The sequence below is a fragment of the Ambystoma mexicanum genome, chromosome 1q (genome assembly GCF_040938575.1).
Source record: "Ambystoma mexicanum isolate Mex_15411 chromosome 1q, UKY_AmexF1_1, whole genome shotgun sequence".
NCBI lineage: Eukaryota > Metazoa > Chordata > Amphibia > Caudata > Ambystomatidae > Ambystoma > Ambystoma mexicanum.
In genome coordinates this window covers 995,345,841-995,370,359 of record NC_090922.1, presented here as the reverse complement: position 1 = coordinate 995,370,359, position 24,519 = coordinate 995,345,841, and the positions used below count along the sequence as shown (strand labels likewise).

At 45.5% G+C, this 24,519-nt stretch overlaps 1 protein-coding gene across 8 annotated transcripts in view; it reads right to left on the bottom strand.

The window, feature by feature from the left end:
• Window positions 1-24,519, bottom strand: part of FUBP1 (far upstream element binding protein 1) — a 59,380-nt gene that overhangs the window by 15,995 nt on the left and 18,866 nt on the right. For 2 of the 8 annotated variants that reach the window (XM_069641649.1, XM_069641648.1), the window contains exons 15-19: window positions 17,796-17,944; window positions 17,632-17,711; window positions 13,991-14,119; window positions 13,549-13,623; window positions 2,940-3,005 (exon numbers count right to left, since the gene is read on the bottom strand). In XM_069641649.1, the coding sequence (XP_069497750.1) occupies window positions 2,940-3,005; window positions 13,549-13,623; window positions 13,991-14,119; window positions 17,632-17,711; window positions 17,796-17,944 (499 nt within the window). The remainder of the gene's footprint in view (window positions 1-2,939; window positions 3,006-13,548; window positions 13,624-13,990; window positions 14,120-17,631; window positions 17,712-17,795; window positions 17,945-24,519) is intronic. The other 6 variants (XM_069641652.1, XM_069641653.1, XM_069641651.1 and 3 more) reach the window with 3 other exon arrangements.

Genomic DNA, 24,519 nt, shown 5'->3' with positions numbered 1-24,519 from the left:
AGAAGACATGAGCTGGTACAAGAAACTCTCATCTGTCCCATTGAGAGCAGTGCAACATTTTGCAGCGTGATGTGATCCAGTCTGAGTTACACCGTATTAATGGCTTGATATGTCCGACTATGCATGTTGTCTAATGTATGTTGACCGAGGAGTTACTGAGGACTGACTTGATGAATGAACGGTAGGTGCCTGGGAAGCAGTAGGACTAGATATGAGCCAGGGTGGAATAATCTTGCCTTACCCTCTTGTCCATGAGGACTGTGTAATCTTGCTCTTTTGGGGGTGAAGTTGTTCAGTGGCTTTCTAGGACAAGGTGAGGCACATCCACTTACTGAGGCAGTCAAAGGCAACAGCCTTAATCCAGCCATGCAACAAAGTCTTCTGTGCCAGTCTTTCACGGTTTTAAACGAGTCACACATTCGGTCACGGTACAGACAGAAAAGGCACTTGTGTTTGTCATCTACAAATATATTAACTTACAGGTATATCCAAATTTAGCAGGCTTTTCTTAATCAGGGGGGTCCTGGGGGGGCGGAGCAGGTAACTAGGGTGGGCTGGAGTTGAGGGTACCCCAGAAAATACACAATAAAAAAAATACCTTATTTTGAAAATGTACATTTATGCCCGAAGAAACTGAACTGGAGCAGACTATCCACTGAACGTGCAGTAAAGAATCTAGTGAGTGCCTCCAGGAATGAGCTTAAGGTGACTGCAGTAAATGGCCCAAAATGAGTGACTAAACACTAGAGTGCAGTTTTTCTTTAGATCGGAAATGCTTCATCAATGGATTCCCGGCCTATTGGCAGCCTCAAACGGAGTGCCAACGCTTGAGAACCCATGTTTGCATTTCAACTGAAACCTCAAAGATGGATAAATACCCACTGATCTAAATACCAGTGTATACCAAGCCCTTTACAATCACAAATATGGGGTCTGCCAGACCCCAGTCACGCTCCCTGTTGTCTTCGTACGTAAGGAAATTGGACATCCCTCATTGGTAAATCGGCGCATTCTAATAGTCGCAAGATGTATATAGCGGGACTGCCAACCCTTGGGCCTGGTAGTTAACATCTGGCGATCCATCAACCCTAACCACAATAGTTAATGAATGAAGGCTCGGCAATTGTAGTCCAAGCCAGATCCAGAGGTTGCAAACCCCTGGTATACAAATATTTCCCTGTAGTCCTAGTTCAATATTCGAAAAAGATCACACGGAATGTTCTGGGTAAGTCCTTAATCATTTCTGTTGGGTTTAATCTTGCAGCAACATCCAATTATAGAACTATCAAAATTAAACCCTGAATGAGGAGCTAGTGGTGGTCATAAAATGTTGGGACTTTATTTGGACATATGCTTAAATGTACCTGCCTGATATTAGGACAATATTCGCCAAAGGCAAATGGTGGATATCACTGGCATTCGTTGACTCCCCACTAATGCATTGAACATCTTTCCCAGGTGAGATAGGTTTATGGAAACATTTTGGATTAACACCCCCTACCACTAGACTTAGAATTTCCCCCCTGGAGAAAGTTCCAGAGCTTTTGGGAGGGGGCAGACAATGGACTTGCGGCGTGGAGAAATGCAAGCATGGACTAGAAATTTGCAATTTGTGCAAATTGGGCGTTTAACCCGAATGCGATTGTCCTCTATTCCCAAGCACTGCATGCACCGCCCACTTCCACAGTTCGTGATCACATTTGACGTCTCCATGGTGTTGAGTTAGTTCTGTTGCCTCGGTAAGGGAGATAATCATCCCACAATTGATCTTTCTTGCACTTTGGGGAGGCTTAAACTTCACAGATTTTAGGATTGGCAGATTTGGCACCTTCTTACTGCTAGTCACCGTCTTGTTTTAGCTTGCAAACAAGGGACAGTTAAATTGGGGCCTTTTGTTTTCTCCTGTGTATTGGCAACAAGTATTGCACAAGCACATTTAAGATTTTTTTAAAAAAGGAACCTTTTGGGACATGTCAATCACAGGTTTTCAACCAGTGAAAACAAGGGGTACTCCATGCTAAACATTCATGAGTAATACTCCTGCCCATGCTAGCCATAGCAGTGCCCCATGCAACAGGACTACTGATATTTAACTTTACCACCACTTCCCCTTATTGGGGCTACAAGCTAGTGCAAACTAGAAAAAAATATATTTTAAGGCCAAAAGACACTCCTCACAGGGGGAATCTGAGCATGTACAAGTCAAATGAATGATCTACCCTTCGAACCAACAGAGCTTCAATGAGTAGTAGTCTACATTTTGAAGTTCAGCAAGCTTATTGTTTACCTAAAATATTTATATATTCCTCCATTGCCTCCAACATGCCCATTCCACACCTCATCAGCGCAAATACATAAGGCGGTCAAATCAGCAATCTTTCTTATCGAATTTGTAGAAGACAGTTTTGCTGGACAGCATCCATCTTTACATGTAGCTGTACCAGACCACATTAGCAAATGCTTCTTTACCAGTTTATAGAGCAGTTGGCAATAAATAATGGAATGGTTATGGTATGTACTGGGAGCAGAGTGAATAGTCTGTTTTAAATGATCATCCAGCAGATTAACAATTTGATGAAAAAAAGCCTAAACGAGCTCTCCAGCTTCATGCTGGCAAAAGATGTTAAACCACTGATAGTCCCGCACCTGACCATGCCAGATTCTATTGCCACCCAAAATTCGAACAGCATCTTATCACAGCATAAGTGAGATGTGAGGATAAAAAAAACTAAAATGCTGATACTTTTGATAGTCCAATATGCAAAGCAAGAACAAAACTTGCAACCATTCAGAAAGGAGAATTTTCCACTTTGGCAGTTACTCTGCAAATAGGAAACTGCCACCCCAACATTCGAGAAAGCGCAGCTACACTTGAATGCCATACCCAAGAGCCATTGGTATGGATTAAAGTCAACGAACAAATTGAGAAAAGGAATTACCTTGTTTTTTGTAATATTCTTCCCACGCTTTTGAATAATCTTGTTGTGGCTGTTGACCTTGTTGTCCTAGCAAGAAAAATGGGTCATAAGCTTAAAAAAAAAAAAGCTTCACAGTTGGCAAACTTCATACTTCCAAATCTCACCAACAGCACCAGACTTCTCACAAAAAAAAAACAATGTGCTCGAACAGTCCAGTTTGATATTTGTATCATCACTTAATTAAGTTACGCTGGTGTTAGTAGGATCTTTGTCACTTCCTTTCAATTAATGTAAAGTCCCTTCAAGTAGGGTGCTGTTTCTAGGGCTGGAACTAGATTAGCAGTTAGTTGCAACACAAAAATTAGGGTTTTGAAAAAGATTATTGAAGTCCAATAGCCCCTGCTGTTCTCTACTATTCTAATCACATTGCTGTGCTGCCCACTGTAGGAGCCTAGCCAACAAGGAAAGTAGGTCTTTACATTGAAGGTTTGTTGAGAACGATTGATTACTTATTCGAGACACTGCCAATCCCAGTTTGTTGTACAAGCAATGGAGTGAAATTGTGGGGTGTAGTTATGGATTGAAATGACAGCAGGGTGAAAGATGTGGGGTAAACTGCCAATTCTCTATAAGGTAAGCCAAAATATCAGCAACACAGAAGCACAAAAATTACTTGGAGGAACGCAAATGAGGTACACGTGTTTGCTCAAAGAACATGGGATGCCTGCAGACAGTACTCTGGTGACTATTTAAATGCAGGGCAAAAGTAGTGCAGGCAAATTGAAATGCTCGGGCGGTCTAAATCATATTGTGCACGCTGTGCGTCAAATGATTCCTCGAGGTTTATATAGAAGCCACTAAGCATCACCTCAAAGCATACTGCATTAGCCACCCACAATCAAGGAAGGTTTGAATGAGATCAGAATAGCCCCGAATAATTTCGCTACTAAGGCACCCACAAGAAACGAAAGCCAAATAAATCAATTGCCAATGGTCAGTGAAACAGTAATGCACCTTTGCATAAGTGAATCCGCAAAGCGTATAGGCAAAAGCATTTATGAAAACTGAATTCAACAAATACAGTACACTCAGATTCCATTTCAGACACCGCTTGTGCACACAGTTCTATCAGAAATTTAAATTGGGCTAAAGATTTAACAAGTTGAGCAAACGACGTACAATTGTCGTACATCAACTTTTGTACGGCCAAGCAAAAAAAAAAAGTGACCCGCCCAGTAGTTGCTTGCACCAACTTTGGATATTCAATGAAATATCAAATCTGGTGTGCACCAAAAGCACTGTAAAAAACGACCATCCTTAATTAGTTTAAGGATACGTTTTATCAATCTAGGCATTGTATTACTCGTGGGAGGTGAATAATTGACCCTTCTAATTCTTCACAGGAGGTTACAGCACCCCATGCCGAGAAATCTTGGCCTGCAAATGTATTACACTGAACTTATTCCAAGGACCAAGCCTCATCTCAGAATTTACAAGGCACCCCTCAAATGTAATCCATGAGCACAGGTCACGAGCAACATCTAGGCAGACACCTTATACCAATCAGATCGCCGATAGCCCATTGCCAGAGGATGAATAAACGCTTGCACACTACTGTGGCCTATAATTAACAGCACTAAAGTGACCACCCCAGTAAAAGCACTGGTCAAACATTTCACTCCATATCCAGGGTGTAAAATATGCACTAGCCATTGGCTAGTGCTCTCGGCGAGTAAGAAATGGTGTCATCTATGTATTGCACAGTGTGACTTATGGCTGGCTAGTAGCCATGTTCCTGCACAAATCCAAATTTCAAATGATTTAGCCATTCAGTAGTGTGTAAACAAAAAGTTTGTAGCAATCACCAAAATATGTCTGCATTCCGACCGTCCTTCGTCGGGGCCTTATACCCTTCGCTTGATACAAATACCCAATTAGTGAAAACTACCATAAAATCAATAAATATGTCGAGATTAACCACATTAGGTCGTGTCAGTACACAATGAACAAAAATCCGTTTTGATGCGACATCTGTGAATGTTCACACAATGTTCAATTACATGGGCGCCCACCAAGCTACACAACACATGCATTAACATAAAACGTCTAAGATATTAAAAAAGGAGAAAAACATTACAGACTCGATAATGAAAATGAGTCATTCTTGGGGGTACTGAACACTTATTGCCATTGCAGCGCCTACACCACGTGTGCTGATTTCCGTGTGTCTGAACAGATTAGCTAGTAGGACAAATCTTGTTGCTCGTGTTATGCGGCCATATCACCACCTTACAGTGCATAAGTTTCCAATTGTGAAAATGTTCAACTTAGAAAAAATATCTTCCATGACTCAGTGAGACTAGTTGTCATGGCGTGTATAACTGAAATGTGTGCGATCCCTTCTCCATAGTTGAATAAAACACGGGTCACAATCTGGCATAGATCAAACTGACCTGTCAAGTAGTCGAGACTACTGGCTGCGCACGGCTCCATGCGTCACGATCTAAAAAGTAACATGGTATTAACTATGTTGTATCCGTGAATGCCTAATGCTAGTGTATGCGCTACAAGCGTTCCCTACCTCTGTATGCGGCCAGAGTGGCGTGTGGGCACGGCAGCAGCAAAAACCAATTGTTGTGCCATCCCGATTTGTGCAACTACGTTGACATGGGGATGGCTCAACAATCTTGCCTGACAAAATGGCCGTGCCGATGAGACAGTGGCGGCCATCTTAAGACAGTGTACGCTCCAAGCATGCCCCCCACACCCCCAAAAAAAGTCAGCTTAACTTTCCACATTAGCCACCAAGCCTCACACGGAAGGGAGCAGAAGCAACAGCAAAAGGTCTGCCTCCATGTACCAATCAAACAATGCTCAGAATCATACAAATTCAGCTATAGTTATGGTGCAACTACACAAAATTAAATGTCATGGAGTGCCTGCTTTTAGTGATGGCCATCAATCTCTGCAATTCAATGTTAACAAATCACAGTACTAAAACTAAAGCAGGGCAGCTCATCAACGCCAGAACCAATTCATAAAAGGAAAGACCTACTACCACTGAACACAAATACTCAAAAGAAAGCCAACAACCAGCCTAATGTGCTCCATTTGAGTCCAGGCCAAGTTGCCAACAAATTCATGCAATCCATACAATACCGCACAGCCAGTGTCTACACCTGGACACCTCGTCCCTCTCAGCCATCCCCAAAGCTACAACCAATGCCCAGGCAAGAAACCACATTTCAACATCCGATCAACGCTTGTCAAATACTAATGCATGGGGTAAATGTATACCTACATAGTAACTTGCAGCTTTAAACATCACTTGTCTCCCCCCAAAACCACACATGCACTACTCACGAAGCGAAGAATACATCACTAGCCAAAAGTGGAGAGTACACATTTGGAGGCTTGATATGCTTAAAAAAAAGTCAAAAAAGCCAAAAAATAAAAAAGCGCTCAATTCTAATACTTCCCCATTTGCACAGGGCTAACATGGCAGACCTATTAGCATGCACTCAGTTTAATTTTGCTTACAGAGGGCCTCCAATCCTTGGAGACTGCCCTCAGCAAAATAAACTTTGCACACCAGCCAAAGCACTTTAAACACCACCTTCACTGGTGCGCAGACTTTATTTTGTACAGAGGGTCTGCAAAGAGTGTATATGGGATGCTGCTGCGGGAGAAGGCTGCAACAGCCACCCCACTACTGTGCCAAATTTATTTTTTGCCACCGGTTCAGTAAGGACAAATATGCACACAAGTAGCTTTGCCCCAGCTGTTAAACTCTGCGGTTGCTCATCTCCGAGTAGCTTGATTTCAGCTGAATACTCGAAGTCTACCACACCCCTAGCTGAGCCTGAGTGTGGGTCTGCATACCCACTGATACTTCTGGAGCTGAAATCTGGTGAACCTACGCATGGTGCAAAAGGGCACTTTGACTACACCTCAAATGCAGGGATTCCATATAGGAATTTACACGATTATCCCCAACAATCTCAGCTGGTTAAGTACTGTGCCATCCAGTGCACAGACAGAAATTCATCCCACAGTCACTTCATGACACTGGGAATCAAGTGAGCCCCAAGAACAATTGTTCATGTTGAATAATATGCTAAATAATTTAGAATCTAGTCCAACGTGAACCATTAGACATTTTTGGGCATGTGCAAAGAATTCAAAGATTATAATTTATATTACTCAAGTAATCAAAACTCTGGTGTACACCACCTGCCCCCACAGATCCATCAATCATTAACCCAAACATTCAGCCACATATTCACGCCAAACATGGAGGCAAATTAATCCCAGCGGACACCACCCTTTTGACGACTGTACGCCACTGCTCAACACGCGTACATTGAAGACCTACATGCATCACAATACAGACCAATCAATATTTTTGAAAATCAAAAATATTGCCAATGCAAATCACAAAAACAACCCAATACTGCCTCTGCAATCAAGTGCGGGTAAACACTCACAGGGACTAGACCAGTGTTGTCTACAAATCTGCAGTTTAAAAAAAAAACAAAAAAAACAGGATGTCTCCATGCATCAAGCCACGTTCATCTCTGGCCCGAGCAGGAGGCTTGAATCCATGTCTGAAACTAGCATTCAGTATAGGGCACAGGTGAGATTTCAGTGCTCAGCGATACGATACCTGGGCTTGAGGCCAAGGACAAGTCTCGCAGTCGTGCTCTGGATGATAGTTGTAGAGGACAGAGTAGAAGCCGGAAGATTTATAAAGATGCTGTTGCAGTAGTCCAGCATAGAGAACCAGAGCTCAAAGAACAGTGAGCTTCTGGGGGAAGTGAATAAAGGAAGAATACTGAGATGCAGCTGGTAGTTGAGACGTCAGATGTGAGGAGTGAAGTCGAAGATGACCCCGAGGTTCTTAGCCCCACAAGTAGGAGCCGGGATATCAAACCAATCCTCAAGGAGACATGAGGACCTTTCAACTACAGGCCGATATCAAACAATGCCTACCCAGCCAAACTAGAAATCTACCTCTACGAACACACATGAACATGTAGGAAAAACACCAGCTACTAAACCAGGCACAATTCTGCTTCAGACCTACAAGAGGGACGGAGACAGCTCTTTTCTATTTGGGATGACCGAAAGATCAACACCGACAACCTCAGCACTGATACCATCAGCCGGTCAGATAGCACAGCGAGTAGAGCGCTCGCTTTGACATCCATGCAGAGCCTGCTGATGGAGGTTCGAATCCCGGCAGGGCCAAACTCAGCCTTTCATCCTTCCGAGGTCGATAAATGAGTACCACACACCGTGGGAAATAGGCAGCGCTCAGATACACCAGAGGGTTCGTAGCCCTATATAAATGCACAACAAACTAGACCTCGCCACAGGGTTCGACACAGTTAACTACATCCTCAAGACACTGGAAGAAATGGGGATCAGCGACACTGCACTGATAACCGATAGAACAGTTCGGACAAAAGCGTTCAAATCCACTCCACAAGACAAGACCAAATGGAGTACCACAAGGATCCACCCTATACACAGTCCTCAACATCGGACACCACTGATCTACCTCGTCACAAATGGCACTGCCTCTTATGCTACAACGCCGCAGACAAAATACATAGTCTACAAAATCAAAGATAAAGAGGAGAACAACGCTGGTAGACTGTTCATCCACTCTAGTACCTTTGACAAACAGCCTCAAACTCAACAAAAGGCAAGACAGATCACAAATAACCATTACATCTCATGGCCTACAGAAACAGCGCCCATACAATATCAAATAATCAAAAACCTTAGAGTCCTAATGGACAACAAACACTAAAACTGAAAGTAAACTCATCAAGAAATATTTCTTCCCCTACACACTATCAAAAGGATCTCACCATTCCTCACTGTTCGCCGCAAAAATATATAGAAAGCCCTTCAACAAAACATACTCGTGTGGGAGTGAGTCGGGGGTGCACCAATTCCCATGTGGAACCCTACCCAAGGCATCGGACGAGACGGGAGCGTCCGACTGTACGACGAACAAAGGGTAAATAGCACCTTTTGAGCTAGGTATTAGAACTAGCCACAGTCCCCTATAGTCATGCAGACAAGCCATAGCGCCACACACAACTTCCAGAGTGACCCATCACGGAGCGCCTTAACACCCAGCACGGGCAGGGACGCCCAACACAGCTGGCCAAGGCAAGGAGGTACGATGGAGCAACCCACTAACCCAATTTGAATGTCTCAATTCTCTACATACACCTCTAAAACGCTAAACACACAGCCATATGCACTTCACTGCAACAAAACACCCTCGCACAGCTGCACATGACAAGCTACCCACCATGCTCGGCAACAGTCCCTCACATGCAATTCCTGTATAATCCATTCCTCCCCATCTGTACTCGAATGCAATAATAGCTCAAACCAAAGACAGCATCAAGTCTAAACATGGTATGGAAAATAAGTACACCCCAATATTCCTTCAGGCCTGTGTTCTAAACAAATAGCAACAATCCTCAATTTGAATGAAAGCTCCCCTTCTATCCTCCCCCTGGCACGACTCGCTCTGCAGGGCACACACGTGATGTTTTGATCTCCACAGATCTCCCCCTCTCCATCCCTGACCACTCCCCCCTCTTTCCCATGAAGCGTGTGTCAGTTGAGGCTGTGCAGCCACCCCCCCCCCCACCCCGACAGCCCTTTCCATGGTCTACTCTTCTATCGCTGATACTTTTGCCGCCGTCATGAGGATCCGTTTGAAGCCCAAAGCAAGTGTAATTCTTGGCACGACTGACCTAGCTACCCTCAAGTGCAGGGTGGCTGAGAGGAAGGAGGGCTTCTTGTTCATCCTCTGGCAAACTGGCCTGCCGCCTGCTCCAAAAGGTAATACTGACTGTCCATACTAAAGAGTACAGATCCAAGCCTGTCTCTCCGCGGCATCTAACAACTGGGCCGAACTCCCCAAAATTGGCGAGGAGCTGGCCAACCCAAACCCAGGACATCCTATCCACCCTCTCATCTCTCTTCTGAGAAAGCTGGCCACCTGCAGCCATCGCCCCCCTCACTCCCCTCTTCCTTTCCCGACGAGATCTCTAGACAATTCCAATCCATCAAAACCGGTTGTTCCCTTTTCCTCCAAAACCAAGGACCACATTGACACCCTTGCTCCTGCCTTAACCGCAACCTCTCCACCTCGGGAGCCTCCTCTCCCCCCCCCACTGAAGCACCCTTGTGCACCCCAAAAAACCCAGAGCCGACCCTTCTTGTCGGCAACCGATCGCCACCACTTCCTCCCTTGGCAAACTCCCGGAAAATCTTGCAGCTTAAACTTCACTCTGATTCTGTTGGCTGTCTCCATGACCAGGCTGGCTTTAGAGCTGCCAGAAGCACGGAAACTGCCCCCCTGAACATCCGTGAAGATCTGCTCTCCAACCTGGACTCCGCATCCTATGTCCTCATCCTACTCGATCTGCCTTTGACACGGTCAACCATACCATCCCGCTCAACCATCTCCGTGGCTCTGGGCTGGTTGACCTCTTTCCTCCTTATCGCATTGCTGTTTCCTGCTCCAATTTTCAGGCTCTCTTCGGCCACCTCTTATCTCCGATTGCTTGTGCCAAGTGGTGTGCCACTAATGATAGCTACATAAATGCCAGCAAGACTGAGATCCACCTCATTGGCACACCTTCACCCTCCTTTCCCGTCACCTCTGGCCGGCCTCCCTTGGCCCTCCCCGCTAGGCTAAGAACCTCTGGGTCCTCTTCGACAGCACTTTTTTCTGCCCACATCTCTGATGTCTCTAAAAAGTCAAACTTATTGCACCTCAGCGGAAGGCTGCCTTTCCTCTCCTTCTCCCAGAAGCTCACTGTCTCAAGCCCTGGTACTCTCTAGGATGGATTACTCCAACAGCCTCTTTCTAAATCTACCTGCTTCTACTCTCCGCCCTTTGGAACTCATCCAGAACAAGACTTGTCCTTTGCCTCAAGCCCTGGAATCTTATCTCTCTAAGGCTTATAATTGGCTCCCAGTGGCTGCAGACCCTTTATATTGTCCACAGGGCTTTCTGGGGCCTGGGTCCAAAATACCAACTTTACCTCTGTAAACACCTTCCCTCTCGAGCCCTTCACTCGAACTCCCTCACGGTCGGTCGTTTGTCAAAGAAACAAGCTTGGGGTAGATCTCATTCTTTGGCTGGGGACTCCCTCTGGAACAGCCTCCCTGCCACTCATCTCCCGTTACAGAAGCTCTTCAAGACCAACCATCCCCTTTGCTTCTGCTTTCGTTTCTCCCCTATTGGATCTGCTCTGCTTCGGCATTGTGCACTGGGACCAGGAACTTGCTCACTCAGCAAAAAAAAAACCTGCACTGCCTACTGGCAACCCTTGCACTTGGGTCTGTAACCCTACAGTCCCCCCTATTCTGCACTTAAGACACCCTCTGTCAACCTAGCACTTGCCGGATGCACTACCACTTTCCCTGCTTAGCACTTTCCCCCGTCCCCCTGCACTTGTACGTTCTAGTAAGATTGCCGTTTTTGTTCTCCCTTGTTCCCCCACCCCCTGCCTCGTCGCACAACACTTGTGTATGAGAGCGATACAAATAAAATCAATATCAATGGCTCGAGCATACTAAAACAAGGTCAATTTTCGAAGAAGCACTACCACCACTAAACCGGCCAGGCCACACTCAAGTCTCACAATCTATTGTTAATGGGTCTTGTACCGCGCACACTTGCCACTTGTGTGGTCTCGTGGCACTCTAGCAGATCTGCAATGGAAGGAGGGGTTTGCTTGTTAGTGGAATGAAGAGCTTTGATGTGCTCTTGGCCACTTCAGTTCGGAAAAAATGGCTACTGAACGTAGATGCGTTTTTGGCTGGTAGCTGTCATGTGGTGTTGAGGTATGGTTTCATGTAGGGCGTTGTGAAGTGCATGCGGTTTGTGGTGCAGTAGAGGCATGGTTGGTACAATCTCAAACATTAGATTCCTTTGGGGCCGGGAGACTATAAAGCACTGACGGAGAATATTCAACGCAAACCTAACAAAAAAAAAAAAAATACAATAAATGCATAGCTAGCAAACAGTGTTTGCCAATTTACACTACACAAAAGAAAAGAGATTAGCTGTTACTTAACCCTGGTTTCATAGCGGCTCTAAGGAATCGAAAAGGCGACTAAATTAGCTTTAGCTAGCAATTCTTTAGGTTTGCTAATCAAACTTACACTTGTGTAGCAAAGTTGGCCATGTTCAAAGCACAGCTATCCCTGCATTCTGCCCTTGCCCTCGGCTCTTTTGTCTGTTCATTTCAAGTGCTAATGGAATGCGCAGCAGTAACTATCGCCTCCACGTGCAACTGTGCGAGTGCTATGCAAGATTGCATTTTTCTGTTTCCTTTTCAAATAATTGCAAACAGAAGTAATTGGAAGGATACTTTTAAGTTCACTATACCGAGTCCGGCAAAGAACGAAATATATGTTTGACAGTCATGCAATTCCATTCCTAAAAATGTAAGTTGTCACATAATACAGCATTGGCACCATGGATAATAGTAAAGTTTAGGTTAGTGCATCTAAATTTGTGTCAATTATATTTCATTTTGTTGACGAAAATATATCATATTGACAATGGAATACTTTTTAAAGTTCTGTAACTTGCTGGTTGGAGCTCTGTAACTTGCTGGTTGGAGCTGTGTAACTGGTGACCAACCCATGAGCTGACCCCATACTCTGATCACCCTTTCGCTTTATTCCAGTAACCCTGAAAGCAAGATAACCACAAACTACAATATTCCATCTAGCTTTCCCAGTTCTCTGCTTGCTACCTCATCTACTCTGCAGTCTTACTTTCTTCTTACATAATGAATCCACAAAGCTAACTTGATGTTTACACAAAGTAGTGATCAATAGTTCCATCCAATTGGTAGATCTACTGCACTTCGCATCCAGAGCTCGCTTTGCTTTATAAATAAAGGTTTCATTGTACATGGCTGGCTTGTGTGAATTTAACTACGAAGTGCACTTAAGGGTATAATTGAACGGTTTAGCTCCAAGTAAGTTAAACAGTTCAATTATACCCTTAACATACACACAAGTAAAGCCTGATAAGAACTACTTTGGATACAAGTCCACTTCCACAACCCAAAAAAAATGGAGATGTAGAATTTGAGTACCTAGGCAGTGGGAATACAAGCCCCAAGATAATCAAGCAGTTGCTCATGTGGGCTTTACTCATGCAATCTACCTGCATTCCCAGCATGCTTATTAGTGGGACAGCACATCTCACAAGAACCCCAAATCCTCACCAGACTGGGCTGCACAACCAGCCCATTCACCTACACTGCCAGTTGCCATGCACACTGCAGCCGACATCTCTAGGATCCTTTCATTGAAGACCCCACAATAGAAAGCTACGGTAGCAATATTTTCAGAAGTGAGACTCGCAATAACACAGAAGACCACTGCTAATTCTTCACAAAAATGTAAAAGCAGTTTTCTGAGAAATGACATACTTGGCTGTCCAAGAAATTTCTCACCAACTGATATGGCCAATATCGATACAATCTTGATTAGTTGCTGCTGCAATAGAAAGAATGCTACTAACAAGAAAGTTTTGTTGAATAACCACAAAAAAAAAATAACATACCCATTTTTTTATAGTACTCTTCCCAAGCTTTTGTGTAATCAACTGGACCAGCTGGGTGCATATTTTGTTGATCTCCTGAAGAAAGGATGGATATTACATTAAAGTTTGAAAGGTGGCAAGCATTTTCTACAAGATCAATTACAAACTCATGGACATTACTCCGCTTACATTCAATACCACAAGTGCTGTGCAACATGTTTTAATCATTTCCGTTGAAAACTCACAGCAACAGCCAACAAGCCTCACTGAACTTTGAGCTGCAGTTATGCTCTTTTGCACAGCACATTTAACATTTTGATGCCAGAAAAAAAAGTGACGGAATTGCCAAGTGTACCAGCACTGCAGGAAAAAGACATCTGGCATCAAAGGGTTAAAACGATGTCATAGCCCACTACTGGGTGATGGGAACTAGGCTTTCCTTTTAGTAAAAGGATTTTGCTACCTTGTCCATTAGTTTGGGCTGTACTTGGTCCACCAGATGAAGCTGCAGGTGGCTGCTGCGCTTGCTGCTGATAATACTGAGCATAATAAGCTGCCCATGCTGCCGAATTAGGGTCTGTTGCTGGTTTACCTAAGAAATTAAACATCATACTCTTATGCTGTAAGGTATGGTTTAAAACATTGTCCTAACAAGCAGTCTATTGTCACATTTGTTCACAAAAATCATACAAATATATTTTGAACATCTGAAATAAATGAAGTTGATAATTTAACAAAAATCAATGTTAATATTTAAAAAGTGTCAAAAATCCAAGTTGTCAAAGGGACTGGCACGTATTATCCAAACAAAACATGGTTACAATGCAATTCATAAGTTAAAAAGTTCCATGCAGCGCAGCCTGTGAGTTTGCAGCCAACTTGGTAATGCAATATAGTAGCGCGCCTTTACAAAGAAGTTTAGCCATTGACCCCACTACCCAAAGATAACTTTTGATGGTGCTTCTCATAGTTGCTAAGGTTGTGGTATGTAAGCTGGCAGAGAGGGAGTTCTTCTGCCAAATCAAGCTATGACTAGGCCCTGTACAGTTATTTGGACGTTGGTATCTGGAAGGGCACAATTTTCTAGGAGGGATATTTGTCAATGTGAAGCCCGTATTGGGTATGCCAAGTGAGGAGGAAATTAAGAAAATTGGCAATGGGTGCGAGTCGCTGTGTGACTGCCTTAAGGTTTATGACCCACGGGCAGCAAATTCCATCATTGTGATGTAGAGCTCTTGATGATGCCTTTTAAGGAGGATCAGGTTGAGAATTTAAGGCCTTAAGAAAGCTCAGCTCTTCCATGGATAATATTTTTAATTCTATTGTCTAGCTATTGGTGGGTGTTATAGCTAACTAGAAGGGGGGCGTTCCATGAAGTTTGCAAACCGATATACAACTCAATGGTGATGGCTAGTCTGAACCAGCCCCAGAAGCTTAATGGTGCTCCTGCACAGTAGGTTGAGAATTATGCAGACAAACTGATAATCAGGGCCCTGGTGTTAAAGGATCCATAGTCAACCACTTTGACGTTGGCCATGAGTGATGCATCTGAAGACTAAGATGGGTGCGTAGAAGTTCATGGCATTTGTGGATGCCATTGCTGTTGAAAAGATCTTTCCTATGAAAGGAAGGTGCCCGTGCAGTCGTTAACGAGGTCCCGTTGAGGGTGTACGATGCCCCAAGGATGAAAAACAAATGTTAATTCAGCATCACTATTCTTCATGGCACTGTAGACCATTTGAAATCACAGTGACCAACAGTGCAACCACCAATACTAAACATGGCATGCACACTCTTGGTTTGGCCATACAAGATGGCACACCTATGTGATATGGCACAAACAAAACAAATCCCCACTAATCTGCTGCATAGTGGATCCCATTGGCCTTCTAGCTGAGGATCTAGAATTTAAATATGATTTTAAGGAAAGTAATAACCTACATGTCCTGCCATCACTGCATTGCAGAATTGTAAGATTTCAAGTTTGCAGCCTTACAGCCAAGGCTGTAAGGCTCCACATCAAGAGGTAAAACCTATGAAGTAGTACGTTTTTGAAAGACAAAAAAAAGGGGGGCGGGGGGACGTGGGGCAGAGGAACGGACATCTTCAATTAGAATCTCAAACCCACCTACATAAGTTTTTAATGCATATTTAATTAAAAATGGACAAGGGAAATCGCTGCAGTAGCAAAGCCCAAGCCATCACATTCTAGCATCCCAACTCCACAACAGCTTTTCTCGACGGCTTTCGACCCAGCGCTAAAGACTGCTGGTTAACGCTGCACTTGGTAAATCTGTCCAAACAATACCCCCATTACGCAATATGGAGTTTTAATGTGTGCAAGAGCACAGGGAAAAACACGGGTCAAACATGGAGATTTATAGCCACCTTTCTAGCTTGGTTAAGTTGCAAAAATAAAGCCCGATCTGTGCACCGAGTAGAAGACTGGAGGAGATTGTTAGATGCAGAATCATGGTGGTTTAAACCTGCTCAATGAGCAGAGCATGCGGTCAATTTCGCCAACAGGTTTAGAACAGCACTGGAGAACTAGCTAGTGGGCAAAATGTGGGGGGGCGGTGCGACCTCAAGCCCCCATATGGATCTTCGGTAATAAACACTGCCAGTGCTTGACAATTTGCCATGGAAAAACTGGTCAAGTGCCAGGTACCCCACCTCCATTTTGGGTTTTAATAATTTCCATCAATGATTTAAGCCTGGCCACAATCCAAAAAGGTAGCAGGCCGAGAGCTAAACCAACCCACCCAGTTTTCAAAACAGTGCTCCCAAGACCCATTGTTGCCATGACCACTGAGCAAGGAAACTGGAGCTCCTCCACCTTTATTGCAAACCCAAATTAACTCCTACAGGAGAAAGCGTTGAAAACGCATATGCACCTTGCCCCTGGGATTTGGCACTGGTGAGGTGTGGTGAATCCCCGTTGAAGGCTTCAAGGTTAATGGCTTGAGGCTGGGAAAGTGAGTGTCAGTCTCAGTTTCTACTCCTAAAAATCTGCTCCGCTAAGATCCATACAATCTAGTCTGAACGACATGAACCGTGCCCGACTTTGCCTTTTGGAACAACCAATGAATAACTTGGATTGCAAGCCTGTTTTCAGTGAAAGTCTCTCCTCGAATATGGGGTGGATAAGCCATATGCAAATGCATACCAGCCACTTCACTTAAAATGGGCAAAAAGCCGATCCCCAGCAGGTTTTAGTGTTGCCAGCAAAACAGTGCCATGGGAAATAGCATCACGGTTTACCTTTTGCTCAGCTAGCAAGACAAAAATGCATCTTAAATTTGCAAAGTGCAAGTACGTATGGATAACAAAATGTACTTCTCCAAAGCCACAACTACTGAGAATACCGTACGCCCATTTAAACAAAAAAATTGGGGATAAAACTAAACTTATCTGGAGCCCGAGCAGAATTGAATAGCCCAATTTGAAAATGTTGCAGAGTCTAGTGATTCTGCCTTGTATGGTTCACTCCTACACTACTCTTAAATCTCTTTACCAAGTTAACAATTTGATTTTGAACAACAAAGGCCCATAAACACTTGCCTTGGTAACCATTATGGTTACAGTACCAGAGACCAAAACGACAGTTTCTGCAGTTTTGAGGGTCTGAAGTCTGTAAAATCATTTATGGTACATTTCAACCCCCCCCCCCACCACCTCCTGTCAAACCAAAAACGTTGAGATTCCTTTGATTAGACTGAAAATATGCGTAGATGTTAGAAGCATTAGATTTCAAAGTCCCATAAACTTCAGATGGTGGTGGTGGTGACAGGATAAAGGATAAAATGAGCAAAGAAAAGTGAGTGTGAACTAGTGACAGCTACGACAACATGTAGACCTAGCTCCTTGCAAATGAACCATCTTCCTCAGACCATTAAGGACAAACTATCGACAATCGTGGTATGTCTTATTTTGTACGCGATCCTCCCACTCTACCTGCGGATGTATGCTGCAAAGATTGTACAAGATTGTCCATCATACAAAACCGTGCATTTCCCGTTCTGCAGATCACATCTTTGAAAATACAGGTTGTAACCCCCCCCACCCCACAAGTTAAAGGATAAACAATGATCTTACAAACTGTACCTGGGTCTGGTTGGTTTTGTGGTTGCCAGTGTGGATAGGAATTTCCCCATCCTTGTGGAGCATACGGGGCAGGAGGACCACTGTAAAGCAAGTCTTAAGTGAGTAAAAGGGGTAGGCCTGCAAAGAAACACAGAACACAATGATGGAAAAGTAGAATGACTTACTGCGCAGCAGGACCAGGAGGGCCTGGATTATAAGGTGTTGGATTATAGGGTCCCATTGGGTTACCAGGGCCTGGACCAGGCGGTCCATGAGGGCCTGGAACGCCATGAGGTCCATGTGGAACTGGAGGACCGAGAGGATTCACTGGACCCTGCAAGAAATTATAGGATAAAGAAAGTGTAAATGGAGTAGAACCAGGACAGCTTCATTAAAATATCAGAATTTAACATGAAAATCAAATCAACCTAAAGCTAGGCGACACTACATAAACTCCCATTTGACACAGGGCAGAGGAAAAGTAACCCAGAATATTACAAGACGGTTCAAGGGTAGCAGAGAAGCTGGGATGAGGGGGAAGAAGGTTCAGAGTAATAACCAAAATGTTCTTTGAAGAACAGAATAATCAGGTTTAAGTGTAGGGAGCCAGTCTTCTCTAAATTGGTTAACTTATTCCAGAGGGCACACAGCAGAGTGCCCACATATAGCAAGTAAATACTAAGTCAGATTGGAGGGCACGGTTAAGGCACAGCTGTAAAAAGTTCAAAGTTTGAGGACACTTTCAGTAGCAAGCAGCAACCTTTGTTTGAAAAAGAATCAGCACTCCAGCTGCAGGTAAGTCTCAGTACCTAGAAGTCAAGAATAGGCTGCAGCAGCAGACCCTGTCCCCAGATTCTTGGTCAGGCAGAAGAAAGGAGGGACACACCAGAGTGGATCTTACAGCAGCAGTTGAGTAAGACTTCCAGCAGAGGATTCTTTGGGTTTCTGGGATTTTGGCAACTTTTGGGAAATGAAGAATGATACTGCCCGGTCTATTCATCTCGCTTTCTCGGTTCAGCACTTTGGTGAGGGGGGAACTTAAATATGTGGTATCTTGCCTCAGGAGGTTCAAGTGGCCAGAGTTGATTAGATCTTCGAAGACTAGGCACTGAACAGTGGCCACATGTCCCAGGCGGGTTTGCAGCCCACGAACATCAGCTTATTTTGAGATGTCTCGAAATGCAGGTCGTCAGACCCACTAGGCTTAAGGGGAGAGTTGTCCTCTTCAGAGTTCTGATGCTAGAGAGGGTGACAGCAACAATTATAGGGGGCATCTCTGGACATAGCGTCTGCGGACAGCTCTTCTTCCTCGTCAATTCTTTTGTTCCAGGAGTCAGCTTGTCACCAGCCTTATGATCCATGCCTTTTACGCAGGAACCCAGCCAGCCAATCAGCACCCATGCACCATTCAAACTCTAGGTGTAGGCGGTCCTTTTAGGACAGCCAGCGCCCCAGTTGGAACTAGGCTGGCACAGAAGACAAACAGCAACGTTGAGTCCCCCACCGTCCTCACAGACAGTGGAGCCATCAAAGGATTCCCACAGAAGACAAGTCAAACCAGGATATCACCCACACAGCACAGCAGGAAAAGTAAACAAGAAATGGGAGCAAATAAAAATACTGTCATCATTTTGGTTGAATAGTAACCCCTTCTGTGCATTACCGTGGCAGAGTACAGCAAGAGAGTCAATTACTCTAGCAACCTTATTAACCAATACCTTAATGACCCAGCGCTGTGGCTGGAACACTAAGTCAGGAAACCTACACCTAACCAACCATGCCCCCTCCCTCTTAGAAACAAGAGGTTAAGCACCAGATTCCGCCTTCGACACTCCCGCAATAATAACACCACCAAGCGAACTCCACACTCACCCGATAAACCCGCCTCTACAGCCACATGCAACTCCACCACCAGAGGTGAAACTGCTTGTGTTCAAGGGCGCCCTTATCAACGCTAGATCTCACAGCACACGCATTAGACATTGCTGACCTTATCACCACCTCTGACCTGGACTTCATTGCTATATCCGAAACATGGCTACATGCTGCATCCGGCCCCTCACAATCCCTGGCCTTACCACCGGACTACGGCATCACACGTTGTGACCATACCACTGCCCATTCCAAAGGCAGTGGTGTGGCCTTCATCCATAAAAACGCTCGACCTAAGAGTGGTACCCGAGTACAAACCTGAATCAGCCGAGTCGCTGTCAGTCAAACTATCACTAACGCCTAACCAAACAGCCACCCTCCACCTTATCTATAGGCCCCCAGGTCCGGCACCAACCTTTGTCGGTGAAATATCCACTCTCATCCTTGACAAAGCTAAAGGGAATAGTTTCTTACATGTAACTCCATTTCTCCAGCATTGGTATCTTTCATGGATTCACATGCTTAGAATATTCCCCGTCGTCAGACTGGGACCCCTCGGTACACATATATAGCCTTTTCCAATAGGAAAACTTCCGACACTTTTGTGTCCTATCTACGTCCTTTTAGGACCCGCCTACGCATGCTCCGTAGGCCGTCCCCGTATAAGAGGCCCGCCCCCGCGGTTCCCCTTCAGATTTCGGCCCCTCCAAAGTAGGAAGGGTTAAATTTATCAATTAAATACATTACATTCCGGGGAGGTTGGCGGGCGCATGTGAATCCATGAAAGATACCAATGCTGGAGAAATGGAGTTACAGGTAAGAAACTATTCCCTTCTCCAGCATTGGATCTTTCATGGATTCACATGCTTAGAATAGATTGTATAGCAGTAACACTTGAGACGGCGGTGAGAATGTAATGTAATATACCCTCAACATACTACACAATGCATATGTACAGTAGGAATAAGTTACCTCATATAACCTTACCCACATAAAATAAACTGTCATTAAAAAGGTAGACAACAGATTCTCCACAGCGAGGAGCTTACCTTACTGAAACAGATGGCGCAGGACAGCTCTTCCCATCTGCACCTCGTGCCTGGCAAGGCAGTAGTGGCGGGTAAACGTGTGGGGCACTGACCATGCCGCAGCTTGGCATATGTCAGTCAACGGAATTCCTGCCCATAAAGCTGTTGAGGAGGACATCGATCTTGTAGAATGGGCTCTAGGATGTCCTTGCAGTGGCCTTCCGGCCTAGAGTGACAAAACGCAATCGTCGATGAGACCCATCGAGCCAATCCTTGTTTTGAGATTGCTTTTCCTCTCGTCGACTACCATCCGCGACGAACAGTTGTCTAGTAGACCTGAATTCCTGTGTACGATGTAGGTAAAATTTCAGAGCCCTCTCAACGTCCAGGGTATGAAGAGCTTTTTCTGCTGCCGATGATGGTGTGGCGAAGAAAAGTAGGGCGAACAATGGACGAGTGTTTGTGATACACTGTCGGAACTTTTGGGACGAACATAGGATTAGTTGCCAGGACTACTTTGTTAGGTATGGCGGGTCTATGACCAGCGCTTGCAGTTCCGAGATTCTTCTAGCTGATGTGATAGCAATCAAGAATGCCAACTTCCACGAAATGAATTTTATGTCGGACGTGGCCATAGGCTCAAAAGGCGGTTTCATTAAGCCTGCCAACACTGTGTTGAGACTCCAAGTCGGGGGGGAAACGTTTTTCCGGGGGAAAAAGCTTGAAATAAACCCCTCATGAAGTGTTTTACAAGTCTGTCGCTAAATAGGAGACGACTGCCTTTCCCTTGTGAACCTCGAGATGGCCGCCAGGTGCACCTTTATTGATGTGAAGGATAATCCCCTCTCCGCTAAGAGGAGCAGGTAAGGTAGAACTTGTTCCGGCGTCACCGACAATGGTTGTAGGCCCTGTTGTCCCCTACACCATTCACAGAACCTCCGCCACTTATAGGAGTAGGATGTTTGTAGAAGGGGCTCTAGCCGCTTGCAGAATTTTTTGACAATCCTCCGAAACGTCTAAAGCACCGAACTCCGAAAAGTCAGGAGCCAGGCTGTAAGGTTGAGACTGTCCGGGTCGTGATGCCACACCGTGCCTTTTTCCCGGGATAGTAGGTTCGGGGCTTTGGGAAACCCTATGGGATGTTCCAGCGACAGGTGAAGCAGGTCGGAGAACCACGGTTGCCTTGGCCAGTATGGTGTCACTAGAATTACCCGGCAATTGTATCTGCGTATCCACTGTATTGTCCTCTGTATGAGGGGGAACGGGGGAAAAGCATAGAGGAACATGTCCGTCCATGGGAAGGAGAATGCCTCACCCCTGGAGCCCTCAAGGCCATCTGCTTGCGAATTGCTTGCATTTCTTGTTGTCTTTGGTCGTGAAGGCGTCCAAAGGGGGGTGACCCCATTTCTCGAACACTTTCATCAGGTGAACTGTGTCCATTTCCCACTCGTGTATCTGGGCCATGCTTCTGCTGAGGGAGCCTGCTTGGGAGTTCCTCACTCCTGGAAGGTGATGAGCCACGATGGAAATGTTGTGCTTTACTGCCCAATGCCATGTTTTCTGGGCTTCTATGGAAAGAGTTCTTGATCGCGTCCCTCCTTGTTTCCTCAGATAAAACATGGCCGTTGTATTGTCGGTCAGTACTCGCGAGCCCTTGATGTGTGGTAGGAATGCCTTCAAGGCCCATCGTACTGCTCGGAGCTCTAACACGTTTATGTGTAGGAGTGTCTCCGTTGGAGACCAGCGACCTTGCGTTTGGAGAGCACCCATGTGAGCTCCCCATCTGGTTAGGGACGCGTCCGTGACTATGGTTCGCTGAAACTCCGGCTCCTGTAGGGGTACGCCGTTGTTCAGATTGTGGAAACTCTGCCACCACTGAAGGGTCCGAAGCAGCTTGTCGTCGATGGTTATCTTGTCTGACCACGATCCTTGAGCCTGCGTCCATCGGTCCGCAAGGAATTCCTGGACTGGCCTCATGAATAGGCGACAGTTTTCCACCAGATGGATGCAGGATGCCATGGCCCCTAGGACCGAAACTATTTTCTCACTGAGATCTTGGTGTTTCGCCGTAGTCGGCATGCTTGTTGATTGAGTCTTGAGGTTCTGTCGAGAGAAGGTTTCACTAGCCCTAACTGGGTCTCGAACTGTGCCCCCAGGAATACCAGCGATCTCGATGGCTGCAGAGAGGATTTTTCGAAGTTTATGGTGAATCCCAGCTGTTGTAGAAGCTGCATGGTGGCTTGTAAACTTGTGTTGGTCGACGCTGGGGAGGATCCCCTTATCAGCCAGTCATCGAGGTATGGATATACATGGTGGCCTTGCTTCCTTAGCCAGGCCGCTACTGGAGCCAGGCATTTCGTGAACGTTCTGGGGGATGTCTTGAGCCCAAAAGGAAGAACCGTGAATTGGTAGCAAGTCCGCCCTATTACAAATCTTAGGAATTGCCTGTGTTTCCGACACATTGGAATATGGAAATACGCGTCCTGTAAATCCAGGGACGCTAGAAAATCCCCCTCTTGAACGGCGCGGATCACTTCCTGCAGAGTGAGCATCTTGAATTTTAGGCTCTTTAAAGACTTGTTGAGATCGCGTAAGTCTAAAATGGGACGCCATTTGCCGTTCGGCTTTTTTACGACGAAATATCTTGAGTAGACTCCTTGACCTCTCTGATGTTGGAACTAATTCCATCACGCCCTTTGCTAACATGAGTGTTACCTCTTGTTGCAGTATCTTCAGATGGGAATGAGCGGTGAACGCAGATGGAATTTGCGGAGGGCTGTGTTTGAATTGTAGTGTGTCCGTTTCTTATAGTATCCAGCACCCATTGTTCCGTCGTTATTCGTGCCCATTCGTCGACATATGCTGAAACTCTTCCCCCCAGAACGGTGTGTTGTATGTCACTGCTGATCTTTATTTTGCTTGTCTCTCGACGGATATGATGGTCTTTTCCTGGAAGTCTGGAAGTTCCGGCGAAGGTTTGCCGTTTGGGAGGCACGTCTGTATCCCTGGGAGGGGTAAGCTGATCTGCCAAAGGATCTGTCTCCAGATGCAGAGAATCTTGAATTACCTGAAGCCCCTATAAAAGGGACGAAAAGACTTGTAGTTTCTGCCACTCTGGATGGCACCCAATGAACGTGCCGTGTCCGAGTCTTCTTTCATTCCCTTTAGGGCTTCGTCCACCTTCTCACCGAAAAGAAGGTTTCCCTCAAAGGGCATATCTAAAACTTTGTATGGTACTTCTGGCCTGAAGTAGGTACACTTAAGCCATGACTGTCGAAGTAATACGACCCCATTATTGACTTGCTTGAAGCCTGACTCAGCGAGGTCCACCGCAATGTTTATTGCGTGATTTGAGGCTTCCTCACCTTCTCGGACGAGTAACATCGCTGCCTTCCTATGCTCTTCCGGAAGATGATCAAGCAACGGAGCTAGCCTGTGCCACATCTCCCTATCGTATCTGGCAACAATTGCCAGAGAGTTTGCGGCCTTTACTGTGGTCGCTCCCACGGATAGCACTTTTTTGCCAAAGGCATCTTGGCGTCTCGCTTCGTTCTCAGGAGTCGTCGTGCACTTGTGCTGGGCCTTCGCCTTCCTCGCCGCCGACACCACCGAGTCTGGCATTGGTTGGGAGGATAAACACTTGGGGGTAGACTCTGGAGCCTTCCAGGCGTCCTTTCACTGCCGGCTCTGAAAACGGGTGAAGCATTGTCTGCAACCCCTCCTTCCATACATGGTCTAGTATTGGTATCGAGAACACAGACCTCCTTCTCTTACCCATGTGGTCGAACAAAAAACAGTCCTTTTTCTGTTCTTCCTGGGACAAACCAAATTCTTTGCATGCCTTCTCCATCATAGAATGGAATGACGCAATGTCGTCCGGAGGGAAAGGGTGAGCTGGGCTTCTAGGGGTTTCCAACTCCACCTCTGACTCCCAGGTTGGATCCCTGGAGGGGGATGATGAGATATCTGACATGGCTCCCCAGTCAGACTCCGAATCTGGCAGCTCACC